Source organism: Gouania willdenowi, chromosome 14 (genome assembly GCF_900634775.1).
Source record: "Gouania willdenowi chromosome 14, fGouWil2.1, whole genome shotgun sequence".
NCBI lineage: Eukaryota > Metazoa > Chordata > Actinopteri > Blenniiformes > Gobiesocidae > Gouania > Gouania willdenowi.
The window spans coordinates 16845660-16860874 of NC_041057.1; the positions used below are offsets into that span (position 1 = coordinate 16845660).

The window sequence follows — 15215 nt, forward strand, 5'->3', positions numbered from 1 at the left end:
GTTAAAATCTCCTATTTCTGAAACTGTGCTTTTCTGCAATAGGGTTTATTTGCTCAGCCTTTTTTTACTGACTGCATTGTATATGATGTCCTAGGGCTGGGCAATATGACCTATCTCGGTATAGTCCCTTAGCAAAGCTATATTGATTTTTTATTTTTATTTTTAAAGCACTATGGTGAAAAATAGTGCAAAACGAACACAAACACCATTGCTGATATTTTAAATAAAAACAGTACAACAGGCTGTTTTATATAATGTAAAATAGTGAGAATATTATCAACAACAATTACTCGCCTTTTCAAGAGCACACAAAATAAATAAAACATCCTGCAAATAACACAATCCTTGGCTATGCCAAGTTGCAATTACTCTGTTCAACGTGGTGGAATAAGTAAATTATAGGAGCTTATATTATTACACTCTGGATCGTGTGGCTGATATAAAGTCCACGGTGCAACCCGACAGCAACTCTGTATAGTTACAAAATACTTTAATTCACAGAGGTCTTTTGGAGCTGCAAAGACAGTCTGGGTATTTCTGTCTCAATAAAGTACATGCGGCTCACTACGTATCAGGTTTTATTCATGTCATGAATCTGTTGCTGTCCTCTGAATGGAAACGGACCAAGTGTACAGTAATGGCTGTTGTAATATTATAAATAATATCAGTCCAACTCTTACTCTTTTTACCATAGGGTAATGCTGAACGATTAACCTTAATCGCATTAATATTGAGGTTTTTTTCTTCCGCCTCCATCATTTGAGTGATATACTGTATATGTTCACGTGAGAACATGATTAGCTTTAATCAGTTTTACCTGCTCAGAGTTTAAGCAACATCTCATCAGAGCTACAGAAGATCAGTGGATAAAGTTCTGTTGTTGTGGACGAGACCATGGATACCAGGGTTTGTAGAGTCTGAAACACTGTAGGTCAATGATAACTTCTGATACTGTCAAATATTCTGGCCCCTAGTGGTGAAATAACTGATGCATCCTTGCGTCCATTTGTTTTTGTTAAATCATTATCGTCTCAAATGATGTCATCAGGATATTTATATTAGGTTAATTTAAATCAATAAACCTGCTCAGATTCAGTAAACCATTGATCCCTGAGGGGGAATTGGGTGACATTAATGCTGCTCTCTTACATCTACGACACGAATAATTAAAAAGAAGCAGAACAATCCATGTCAGTATAACTTATATTTACCTTTTAATTGTATCTTTATTTTTTGACGCATAGTTTTCTAATTATGGTTTTTTTATTTATTAGTATTTTTATTTATTTTGTTTCCTCACAGGAGTTAAAAACTTTCTAAAAAGGTTAATGTTTCTAAAAAAAACGTAATGTAAGAAAATGAATGTGGAAAACACGAAATTTATGAAAAAAATTAAAATAAAACGGAATTTGGAAAAAAAATAAAACGCACATGCATTTAAATGTATAAAATAATTTTAAAAATCGTAAATCGAATCGCAATGGCAATATCTGTCAGAGAAACCGCTGTTAGGAGTTTGGTCATCAAAAAGCGTCATTGCGATTGGTACTATAGGCCTAATTTATATAATTTATACTGTCTACCACAGTTTCGATATATTCATGTCCAGCTTAGAAGAAGCGTAACTTTTTGTTGTCCTTGACGTGCGTTTCTGTGCTTGTAATTGTCCCGTGAGCCTTTTTACAAACTAGGAAGAGTAAGAGGAGAAGAGGAGGTGAGGACAAAGAAAAGAGGGAGGACAAGCCAAGTTTTTAGATGAATGGCAAACCAGTTACTCCTGCTCTTCAGGAGGAGGAGGAGGAAGTTGGTGCTTCTCTGAACCAGCGAGAAACGCTGGTTTCGATGCGTTTTCCTGCTGTAAGATGAAACCTTTGGATTCAGGATTCAGCATAACTGAAGACAAACACTCTGACATCAGCACTGAGAAGTGTAAACAGGGTTATGCTTAAAGATGATGAGATAACACTGTTAAACACAAAATATACCTGAAAAATTAGTCCTGATGGGGGTTTACACCAGGTTTGAACCAGTTTATTCACATCTGTTAATATTAACTTTTGCTCTATATCTTTAAACTCCTTTTATCAACCACATTAGTTCATAGTGGGATGCATAGTGGACATCGTGACCTTAACAATGACATATAGTGTGGTGTGTTACGATGGCACGATGCAAGCTAAAATAAGGAAACAGCAAAATGTCAATGCCTGGAAAACAGAAATATTTAACATTATCAATTGAATGAAATAATTACCTTGATTTATATTTCAGAAATAGAAACTAAACACGAGTTAGTGTCAATGTTTGGGTTCAATTTTGTACAATATTTGACCTATATGTACTATTTGGCAATTATTCGCCGATTTAAAGAAGATGAAATCACTTTGAGCCTTATAATTAAACCTTTTGAATAGTTTAATGTATTTCCTGCTGGTCTATGTCCTGTTGTAGCATAAACTCTATGAGAACGCAGTTACAATTGTGAATTCCATGTGTACGCCACCTGTGGCAGATCTGTGGTTTCTAGTTCAGTTTTAATTTATCCAAACCAACCGTGTCCCGTCTTGTTTTCGGTACAGTTGATGATGACTCACCGTCTGATAATGAGAGAGATGTGGAACGGATCGTTCTGACATGCAGAAATGATAGTAGTAATAATAATATGACCGTAATGAAGCTAAATTATAAAGAAGAAGATCTAGTCCCAGACTGAACATCAACAGTTTATTTTTCGTTATCTTTGCAAACTTGGTTGGATTTCTATCACGTCTCAATCACGCCTTATGTTATTTATAGTGTTAAATACATATTGCGTGACTTCATCCAGTTTTTCCTTGTTTTAGTTTTATAGATTAGTTCACTCCTGGATGTCAGAAATTAAATGATGTCCTTTACTTTTTTTTAAATCTTACTAAAGTGTTATTTTTGCACCATTGGTCCTAGAGAAGTCTGCAGCTCGTTCCTTATCCCCAACAAATACCTGGAAGTGATAACATAACCCACATGGTTTTATTTATGATCTTTTCCTACCTGACCTCCTAACCTGACCTGTGCGTATGCAACCTATCCATGCACACTGATTGGCTGGGCCACTGATAAGATCAGAAGCAGTCTTTGGACTCATTGAGGCAAAATATGGGATTTTAATGTTAGAATGCATGCAATGAATAGAGGATTATTAACAGATGTGTAATACATGTGTGCACCAGCATAGCCACCATGTTGGGTGTTAGTATGAAACTTATATGTTTACATTACAACTTGTGTTGGGAGATGAACCCAAACCCCAGAAACTTCCTAGTGTTGTTCCATCAAGAATCATTTCTTCTTCTATTTAAATAACATAATAATGTAAAGTAATGTATAATAATAATATAATAAAAACATGTCAGGAGATCAAAGTGGCTATCCTGAGGAACAGTTGTCTGAATAAATGAAATCTGAACATATTTGTGAGCTGTGGATTTTGCACAGATTTACACATAATACTTGTACTGAAGGAAATAAGGTGTTTTTTAAGCACTTTTCTGAAGAAAAAAAAAACCCACATTTGATTTCATGCACAGACAAAGACTGTGTGGTGTGTGAGGTGATACTTCAATGCAAACAAAAATCAATTCAATCAAAGTTTTGAATAAATATGTGCAATTTGTGAGATTTGCAAGCAATTTCTGCGACCACCAGGTGGCATATTACTGAGTAAAACCAACACTTGTGCCATATCCGACCACTCTGCTACATCCCATCTCATGCTACATGTTTTCAGATGTATACCGTCGGCTTTGCATGTGCGATGCCTTCATGAGTGAAGATGTTTAAGCCGTTATTTGTTAGTTGTAGCGCATCGTTTATCTGTTTGATGGATGTTTGTTACCAGAGATGGTCCAGTTCAGGTACTGCTCTGCTGTAAATAGGCTTATACTCACCCAACTGGTGGAAAATAGGTACTACAGGTTGGCCGGGTCGGCAATATTTAATAATGTATATATATATAACTATGTATAAATGAATAAATAACATATGGTATGACAGCTAAGGACATGTTTCTTAACACATTTTTATTTAAGACAAATTTAAAAGTTGAAAATTTACACATATTGCACCTTTTAGATTTAATTATACATTTTTTGGTCAAATTAAACAGTGCATCAGTTAGGCTTCAAAATGTAATTGACTTTATTTATTTTTTTTTACTGTGTTTACTAACATGCAGATAAAAATAAAAATAAAAACCAAGAAGAACTAATGTGACAGCTTCAGTATTTATTTATTTATTTATTCTACCTTGGCCTTAGCCTGAGGAGGTCAAAGTGTGTGTGTGTGTGTGCGTGCGTGTGCGTGTGTGTGTGTGTATGTAACGAGCAGAGTGATATCGGCCTGATTAGAAACACCTCCAGCCCTTTTCACAAACACTGAGCGAGCTGATAAAGCTGAGAGGACCACAAAGACGTTTATTGGCGTTCTGGAGAGCCTGAGCATGTTTGCTCTTTGACTCAGTAAAAGCTCACAGATGGTTATGAAACAGGATTATTACACTGCTGATAAAAGAATACACCAACACGCCGCTCCGTGTGCAGTCATGTTGGAAAGACATAGCGTTACACGTTGTGCCATCAGCTTTTAATACTCCCCAGGAGATGAGTTTTTACTGAGTCGGCGTCCATCAGCAGATATCTGGTCTCCTGTGATTGATGCACTGTTACGCTTCCTCACTGTGTGTTTTGTTGTGATCGTGTGTATGTGCGTTGAGGGTTATTGTGTGTTCGTAGCGAGCATGTGCGTCCGAGGGATAATGGTTTGTTTTCTAATCAGGCACCTGATCAAACAGCCGCTGTCTTTTCTATGCAGACGCTTTCTCCTCTTGTTTACAATGGTTAGCGAGAGATGAAATGTACAAAACAACTACAAAGCTGGACCAAATTCCAGTGTCATTTACAAAGAATAAAAAAAGGGACATTTATTAGCAAACATGTTTTTATAGTTAGCATTAGGGTTTGGGTTATTATAGGTCTTTTGATATTGATTTTTGTGTACTTTGTATATTATTTCTCCTCATATATCAAAGTTTAATTGTGCATCAGTGTTTGTTAGCCTTTGTTTTAAATTGTTTGTGTTTGTTGAAAGGGGTGGAGCTCTTTGGGCTCTTTCGTTCCCTCTTTTGCACTTTTAATGTTGTTTTTTTTTTTTTTTTTTTTTTTTAATCTGAGCTAAATAAATAAATGAAATAAAATGGGTAGAAATAGGTTTAGGATTATGTTGAGCTTTAGGCTTAGTTTTAGTTTTAAGGGTAGAAACAGTTTTTAGAGGGTATAGGACTTCTGTGTAGCGTTATGGTTTTAGTTCAGTGTTTTCCAACCTTGGGGTCGGGACCCTATGTAAGGTTGCCTGGAATTAAATGGGGTCGCCTGAAAAGTCTAGTAATTGGTCAAAGAAAAAAAGAAAAAAAAGTAAGCAAATAAAAGGATTAAAATTATTTATAATTAAAATATTTTTTCTTAATTATTATTATTTTTCAAATGCACATCACACTGTGTGATTTGTATTCATACACACAATAAATATCACATAACTGTATCCTATACTTCAACTTTCTCAAATATAAATACAGTTGAAATAGGGCTGGGCGATTTTGCCTTAAAAAAATATCTCCGATATTTAAAAGGAAAATTCAAGTTTCAATTCGAGTTTTGATTTTTTTTTTTTTATGCACTTAATAATGACTGCAGACATCAGATACATTGTCAAAAGTGCAACTTTACTGCTGTGATTGTCCTCAAGAGTTAAAAACAATCCCAAAATAAAAAGTAAACGAGGTTCTGTCATTTAAGCTTGAACCCAGTTTTAAGCAAAAGTGCAACAGCAACTTCACAGTAGCTTAAATTTTCTGATTAAAATATCAGATAACTACATATTTTATAACATATAACATTACAATTAAAAATATAATGAACTCTTCCCATAGCATCTCAGCGTAGTGTGAATAAAACATTGAACATGCCTATGGCTCACATATAGCCTACTCAAAGGCTAAACAAATATAAACAAAGAGGGGGGCGGGCTCACATCGGAACGCGAAAAAGTCCGAAAAAACTGTGGTGGGAAAAAAATAAATAAATACATTAGTTTTGCAAAAAAAAATCGTTTTTATCTACAAATTTGATTAATCAATGTTTTTCCCAGCCCTAAGTTGAAATAAAATGCAGTATGGCGCACTAATCCTGGCTATTCTATTTGTAACACATTTTTTTTTTTTTTTTTAAATGATCAAAACCTAATGTCTCTGGGGTCACATGGGGTCACACCCCAAAAAAAGGTTGGAAACCTGTGTTTTCGTTGATAAAAAGAAAACTGTCCACTTTTCTATTATAGTAAATAAAGTTTGATTCAAAGCTTTATGAGCATTAAACTTGGTTACTGTGAGTTTATAAGAAGTAGAACTCATTACGCATGGAGCGGTGTTTTATTTATTCACCTTGTCCTGGATGAATGGTGGTTCAGCTTTCCAGGTGACCTTTTAGCAGCTTGTTTAGGAACATATACCAGTGGAGTGTGTTTGTTCTGTGCGCCCATGTCTTGTATTTCACCCGGCCTGTTTGCTAGCTCTCAGGGATAATAGTCTGAGAGTTTTTGACCCCGACGGCGCAGCTACAGAGTAAATCCAACAAATACACCTGCAGGTGGAGGACCTCAGCCTATTAATATGGAGATGTTTGTGTTTCACCTCTACACACACTCATCAAGGGCAGGGCCTGTTTTAATAGCACCGGCTCAAGGGCCTCAGAGTGCTTAGTGGAGCCTTCAAAGGCTGATATTGTGCAACAAACACAATTGTAGCATTTAGCTGTTAGCTCTGCTAATATACATCTATCCATAGATTCTGTGCGTTTCACAGTTAGAACGTTTAGGGTGCAAGTGAAGGTGTTTCTGTGGAGTGTTTGCATGTTCTCCTCAAAGCACAAGATTCAAACTCATATTTTTGAGTAAAATTGTTATTCATTTGTTATTCCAACATGATGTACTGTATGTCATAAAGACATGGACCTCAACCCTTTAAACTGGAACTAGTCCTTCTCATCCAACGTCAGTGCCTGACATCGGTAATGCTCAGAGTCCCACAAAAACGCTTCAGTTTATAACAGTGACTGTTGGTGAAGCAGTCATTTGTCTGAAATAGTACTTTTTGATGTACACTGAGGTGACACTTAAAGAAAAAGGCACAAATAAGAATAAATAACAGAAGCTGTGGTTACTTTTACTTTTTGTGTCGACTCTAAACATCAAAAGACTTCATCACGTCTTTATTTCTCTAATTTCATGACAATGTGGCTCTCGAGCAGCTCTACAAATAAAAATACTTCAAACCAGGAGTATTTGGTGTTTAAAATATTACAGATTAAAGTAAATATGTCCACATTTATTTAATAGAATCCCTACAGTTCCCCTTTAACACACGTGTACTAATAAGTGTAAGATGTGTGTAGTTCTGCCACCTCTGCACAGACACACAAAGCTTTTCTCTTTGTTCTTCTCGTTGCTCTTTGGTCGACCTCACCGTGATAAAAAGTGTCTCTCAGAGATTGATGGTCAATAGCAGGAGCTATCTAATCAGTGCTAACGGGCTAATGCTGCTAATGAGGACCTAATGACCCTCACAGTCACCAGCGTCAACTTTAAAAACGTGTCCTCTGTGAAGAACGAACCACATTTGGAGAGTTTTGAACGTTCCTTCTCATTATTTGGCTCTTTAGTTTGAAAGATGACATCCTGCCGTACATACTGTACTATTCTATTCAACAGTACAGTTTATTCTCTGTGTCCATGATTAGCTCACTGTCAGGAAGTAGCACGCTTTAAACCTTTAAATGCTGACTGTGCTCATTCTCTGTATGTGAAAATGATTTTACAATATATCTTTTTTGTTGTTTTGGAATTTTCTGACATATTTTGTGTATTTTTTGGAGTCATTTATTTTTTGAGTCATTATTTTTTTAAATATGTCAACATGTGTTTTTTAAGTCATTATGTGTATTTTTGTCAATATATGTGTTTTTTTGAGTCATTTTGTGTATTATGTCAATACGTGTATTTTTTGTCATTGTGTATTTTTTGTCAATGTGTATTTTTTGAGTCATTTTGGGTATGTTTTTAAATAAATTTTCAGTTATTTTGTATAATATTTGTCAGTATATGTGTATTTCTTGAATCATTGTGTATTTTTGTCAATATATGTGTTTTTGAGTCATTTTGTGTATTATTTGTCAATAGTGTATTTTTTTTCAGTAATTTTGTGCATTTTTTGTCATTTTGTGTATTTGTTGAAAAATTATTTTTTAGTCATTTTATGTGTTATTTGTCATTTTGTGTATTATTTGTCAATACGTGTATTTTTTTTCAGTAATTTTGTGTATTATTTGAGTCATTTTGTCTATTTTTTTAAAAAATAATTTTTCAGTGAATAGATCTATGTACTATAGATAGACATTTGTTGAACACATCTGTGCTTTGTGTCTACCCACAGGAGAGAAACCGTACCGCTGTACGTGGGAAAACTGCGACTGGCGCTTCGCTCGTTCTGACGAACTCACCAGACACTACAGGAAACACACCGGGGCCAAACCCTTTAAGTGCATCGCCTGCAGCCGCTGCTTCTCACGCTCAGACCACCTGGCTCTGCACATGAAGCGCCACCAGAACTAACACGCACACACAACTACAGGCACCCGAATCATCCACACATCCTTCCAACAAACTAACACAAATATCAGGTTTTATTAGGGGCTGCAGCGATCAAAATCTTTGTATTCTGTCAATTATTTGAGTAATATACGGATAAAATATATTTTTGTTTAATTTAAGCCCAATTTTTTTTAAAATATGGAACAAAAACTAAGGCTGATCACTTAACCCTATCCCTAAAACTAGTAACACCCTCACAAACTCCAATAAAAAGTGATTATAATCAAAATATATCAAATTATGACAATCCATGACAACTTAGAGTTGTGTCTTATTTTCACCAATGCCATGCCTCACAAAATGGAAAAAAAAAACCCGACCACTACCATGGGTGATTTTTAAAAATTACTGAAAAATTAGGAAAAAATTCTTCGGAGAAAAAAAAAAAAAAACACAAAACTGGAAACTTGGTGTTTGCTCCACCCATTTCTGGGGATTTTTTTGATTGGTAAAAAGAATTGAATATAGATAACGTGAAAATTTCAGGACCACTTTTACTTACTTTGTCTTTTTTAGATGCAGTCACTACATACAGTGTTAAAAACATGCATATTTGTCATGAAAAATTCCACTACAGGTGACGCCAAACTAAGATCTAAAATGCAGAAATTGTAAAAAAAAAATAAAAAAAAACCTCCCCCCAAAAAAATAAATAAAAATACAAAATAATTTTTTAATAAACAAGTCTTCGAGGCAGAGAAAATTCATCGAACAATCGTTGCAGCCAACATAATTTATGATGTACACATATTTGTATATTAAACACACTCACAGTTACACAATCCTGTGAATAATGAACCCCAGGGTGATCTTTGGTGCCATTTCTTATCATTTATAAAAAACGTGCCGTTAGAACTCATTGATAAAACATGTCTGACTCTTTTGATGCACTTGTGATAACTTCAGTTCAAATTAATGAGCGTGCTGCCGTTTTGGAGGTATGAACTTTCAAAGGGAGGCGGACACGCCTTCCCCTCCTGTCCTGCCTGTGTAAATATCTGTAAATATATACAGTATATATATGTATGTATATGTGTGTGTTTATATTTCGGAGAATTTAACGACCGTATTGGAGTTTTTTCCTCGACGTATTTGGTTTCGTTTCCACTTTTGATTCTAACGCGAGTGAAACTGTGTTCCTGGCCAAAATGAGCTCCCTCCTAATAACAATCAAAAACCTCACGGAAAAGTTAATCATCGCCCCGGCACACGTAGTACCTGTCAAGCTCAGCGAGCACAGTCAATGTTTGTATCCGGGCCTTTTGCCGGTTGCCGCAGCAACGGTGCTCCTTTGACTAAAGCGTCCGATTGGCCCCTGCGTCTTTAAAGACTATAGCTTTCCACCTTCGTCTGGTGTTTGTTTAGCACTTCAGCTAATGAAAGGACGGAGCTGAGTGGATGAAACTCTTATGTAATCATCAAAGGACTCCATTGTTTCACTGAACGTGTGGAAAAGTTGATAAACTGCACTTTAGTCGTGCTTTCCAAATACAAATATTAGCAAATATTTAATAACTGACACATTTTTCTGAATGGTTGATTGAGTTAAAATATACTTTGAAAAAAAAGAAAAAGAAAGTTTCATATGGTGTGTTAAACCAACAGAGCTTGTTCTTCTTTTAACTAGTGGCGCCACCTACAGGATGGACGTGTCACAGCAGCACAAATATAGACCAGGACATTTCTAAAGGGTGAACAGATGTGAACTGATGTATCTTGATGAGACAGGGGTGGACTGGCCATCTGGCATACGGGACATCGTCCAGGTGGGCTGTCGACCCCAAGTGGGCCGGTCCGCTAGGTGTTTTTTTTTTTAAACAAGCGTGTTGTGGCAGACATGGTAACAGGTGGCCAAAAATGGTTCAAAAGTGGCAAGAAAAGAGTGAAAAGTGACTAAAATGGACCAATAGCAGTCAAGATTGGTCAAAAAATGGGTGATATTTAAATATATTGGGCAAAAATTAGCTTATTGGGATGAAAAGTGGCCAAACATATTAAAGAAAGGACAGAAAATTGGATAAAAGTGTCAAAAAGAACTTACAAAAATGAAGAAAAATAGGAACAAAAGGATATTAATTGGCAAACGGTAGCTAGAGTCTGAAAAATGTTTTGAAAAGGGGCAAAAATGGGACGAAGGAAGTGTCCTCCTTTTACGGTTTTCTGTGGGAATAATTATTATAATGAAGACATAAAATGCCACATGTTGAGAATCACCGAGTCAATAACTGTGGTGTCACTGCTAATGTATTGAACTGGTCTGGACAGAAAATGCCAGGGATGATTGTTGGTCCCAGTCCACCCCTGTGATGAGATGATCTTTTTTTAAATGACTTTCTGTTTGACCAGAACTTTTTCTATTGTTCCAGAATTACAAATGTAAATAGAATGAGTTTATATGAACACACCAGTGGTGACCCAGCTGTAATGTAAAGTACAAATCTACCATTGGGTCTATTGGAACCATTGGAACCAGTGGTTCACTGTCCTCTGCTGCTGTTCTACATCTGGCCTGTAAATGGCAAAAGCTCTACATTTCACATGCATGGTTAAAGTTAAATGATCCCGCCCCTTTTTAATCACAAAAACGTTGGATTTCATCTGTTGTGTTAGCATCCTGTTATTTCAACACTGATCAGGTAAGATTAGTCCTCTGGAAACCAGTTCTCCCAGTCTTCTCAAGACCACTACCACCACTGTGTACATAAATGTAGTTTCTAGTTTTACCATGGTGTAAATATGATTATTTTTCTCTTTTTTTTTTAACAAACGGGATTGGTGACAGTTTGATTTTGTTTTTTGTTACTTAAAGTGAAGATTATTCGATTATGTACAAAATTCTAAGAACAACCATTTGAAAAATAAAAAAAGTTTCTCAAAAATAGTGGTGTGTGCTTTCTTTTACTTTTGCATGGTTTGCATTTTTTTTTTTTTTTTTTTTTGTGAGAACTTCTTAATTCTGCTCTTTCCATGTGATATGTCATAAATCAGTGATGAACAGCTTTTATCACATGGAAGAACAAATAGTTTTGTGTGTTTTTCAGTTTTGTGACTTTATATTGTCATTTTGTGTGTTTTCTGTTATTTTGTGTATTTGTTTTAGGGGCCGCATGTCTGCCAAAAATGCTACACAAGGACTAACTTTACCTGGACACTTGGGGAAAGTAGCTCAAACTGACTCAGTGGTAGTTTTAGGGATTTGAACTGGGAACCAGTGGTAAGTTTCTCATGGCACTGAGACAAAGCTGCTACTTCTAAAAGCACAATAAGCTTCAGTCTAACAGCTGAGGCAGCAGTTTTCTTCAAAGTTGTTCACACTCTGGCACAGTGTTTCTCAAATAGAGGTACGTGTACCCCTGGGGATACGTGCTGGCACTACAGGGGTACGTGAGAAACTAAATATTAGCAGCAACTCACAAAACTATGACAAAAAAAAATAAAATAACACAAAATAAGATGATATGTATTAATGAATAATAAAAAGAACAAACTTCAAAAAAAAAATGACAACAAAATACTCACAAAATGATGAAATACAAATACAAAAACTGAAAATACAAGGGTCAGTCTTGGTTCCACATCAGGAGGGAGATAACTATGATACAAACTATAGAAATACATCTATAGGAGGCACTAAATACTGTTTCATTCCACTTATTTACAAAATTACATTATTTAAAATGTGTGTAATCACTCATACTGTATATTCCATCATTAATAATGCTGCATTGTGGGGGTTGTTTTTCACAGAATTCTAATTCTCATTGGACATAAGGTGTACTTGGGTTAAGAAATAAAAGAAAGCGAGTACTTGCATACAGAAATGGGGTTGAGAACCACTGCTAACAGACATAATGAAGTGATGCCAGGCTTTGATTTGGCATTTAAAAAAAAGGACACTTTGATGATTAAACATTAAAATGACAGCGTTTTGTTGTCTGAGAGTTGTAACAGGCACGACGTAGAGCCCATGACCTCCTAGGGCGGGCGCCATGGTTCAAGTGTCAGGTGTGTCCTTTCATTGTGCAAATCAACAACTGTTTATTAGGTAACTGCTAAAATATCATAAAAGCTTAGGGCACTCATTGAAATATTTCTTAATTCAATTACTCAACCTTAGAGTGTTATTGGATGATATAGCAGCTCTTGATTACTGTCGTCAAATTTTGGAAAACTTTTCATTTTCATGGAGAGTTTATGGAAGTTACCATATTTAAGTCCTTGCCCATAAATGGTAAAAAAAAAATCCAAGATCTGTAAACAAATATGAGAAATGCATACGTAAATAGGGTCAAAGGAACACATTTTTTTAACATTAAATCATCACTTATAGAAAAATACAACATAAACACAGACACAGACACCTGTCAACAGACGCATTGTACGTTTAGACACCATTTGGATTCTTTTTCTGGTACCAAACCAAAGATACGCTCACTGTTCATGCAGAGCTTGTAGTAAATGTAGACATCATTTGACTTTAACGTACGGCTGTTTGCTTGTATAGGAGCGAGAGATCAAACCCTACAGCCACAATTGAGGTGTCGCTACAGTGTCCCTGTACAGAGACATCAGCACTGGTGGTCAACAAATGAGCTATATAAAAGGTGTGTCTGGCTTCTGGTACCCCTAAACACTGCCTGTGCACAACCCAGGCATTTGTGAGGCTGGCATCAATCACGTACGCAAACAGACGCAGGTATCAACTACATCATGGGGGTACGGTAGAGGACGGCTGCTCATCATCACCATTGTTTTAACTGTAACTGTCCTAAAGCACCTCCACTACAGGCTGCCTGGACTTCATCTCACTCAGAGGCCAATGGAATTTATTTGGTCCTCGTTGCTAAAAACTAAACAAATGCAATAGAACTAGTATTAAGTAATCACACATCTGTCTGTCTCTGTGTGTTCCTCAAATATCTCTGCAGGTCAGGCTAAGATTGACCTGAGACTTTCAACATGGCTGCAGCTTGGTTCAAGAGTTTGCAACGTCGGATTTGTTTGGGCTGCAATGATACTGTTAATGAACTATTTCACAAAATTGTCCACCGGGGCGGAGCTACCGCAATCACGTGCGCACCAGAGCCAGTCACTGTAGAGCCCACCCTCACACCCCACCTCCTGTCCGGCACACGTAAATGTGCGTGATAATTCACCTCATTGAGAGACCGCAAGCGAATGCCCGCTCGCTACGGGTTTTAGGCGCGTGGTTGTTGTTTTTGAAACTAATGTGACACCATAGCCCCTCCCCCCACAGAGATGAAACACACACATACTGACCAATCAAATAGGGCTGGAAGAGAAAAATGACCACTTACACTTACCATTACTGAACTATTTCTCATTCTAATAAAGTCATCACGGCGCTACAACAGCCGTCATTCTCTCTATCTACGTCACCGATTTCTGTCTTAAAAGGAATTATTTAAAACTCAACATGTTTTTTAAACACACCAAGGGTTTGTGTTTTATACCAATGCAACAGTATAACCATGATGGATAACAAATTCATACTTAATACAATATTTGACCAAACATACCCTTTATTTATCCTTAAAACACAAATCTAACCAATTTTAACCTTCAAAATGTCATGCTGTTGCATCACTGGTTTTGCTTTTTTCCCCAATGGCTAAAAACACAAAAAAAGGCACCAGTTGTGGTGCTTTCACGTCAGCGGAATGGGGTTCAACTCCTTACAGTGTCCTTGTTTAAAGCCAAAATATATGAAAACAATAGTTATCACTCACCTTTTATTTTACAACAAACCTAAATGTCCCTGACGTCCCACCTTCAAACACAACCTCATTTGGCCATTCATGAAAAAGCTACTTAACCTCCCACTTTTCTATAGCAACACATCCAGTACTTCCTATGGGCACTGCACTAGTATTTACTCATTATAATTTCAGAATTTAAAAAAAAAAAAAAAAATTGGTTAAAATACTCAAAATCACTGTAAAGCAGGTTTTATAGAAGACATTTGGCAACATTAAAACATAATGTCCTGAGTTTTATTGCCTTATTTGTAAAATAAATTGTGCCAAGTACCAGTGAGATGCGTTGGTCACATGTCCTAACGCGGTCACAACCAAACTCACTCTCAATTTCAGGGCGAACAGGGCGTGTTTTGATCCAATATGGCGCCTACATTTTACCTGCAGTCATTTTACTAACACACGTTTGCTCCCCTGGTACAACTAGTCACCAACTAGAAGAAAAGTGTGAGTTTCATCAACTCACCATGTTTAGTTTAGATCAACGATCCTCGACTTGTAGGCGTGTCCCTGCTCCAACACACCTGAATCAAATGAATGGCTCGTTATCACGCTGTGGCAGAGCTTATAGAAACTGCAGTTACAGGCATATCCAAAAAAAGTTCAATGCTTCCATAATGAATGTTGAAAAATGTTTACTTTTTATATTATCATCATTAATATTACCATTATAAATATTTCCTCGCTTTTGTCATATAAAAC

General features: G+C 36.3%; 1 protein-coding gene across 1 annotated transcript in view; it reads left to right on the forward strand.

Moving 5' to 3' along the window:
• klf5l (Kruppel like factor 5 like) overlaps nt 1–9108 on the forward strand; it is a 30628-nt gene extending 21520 nt beyond the window's left edge. The window contains exon 4 of the mRNA XM_028466875.1: nt 8519–9108. Within this exon, the coding sequence (XP_028322676.1) occupies nt 8519–8697 (179 nt within the window). The 3' untranslated portion in view covers nt 8698–9108. The remainder of the gene's footprint in view (nt 1–8518) is intronic.
• Nucleotides 9109–15215: the final 6107 nt, after the last annotated feature.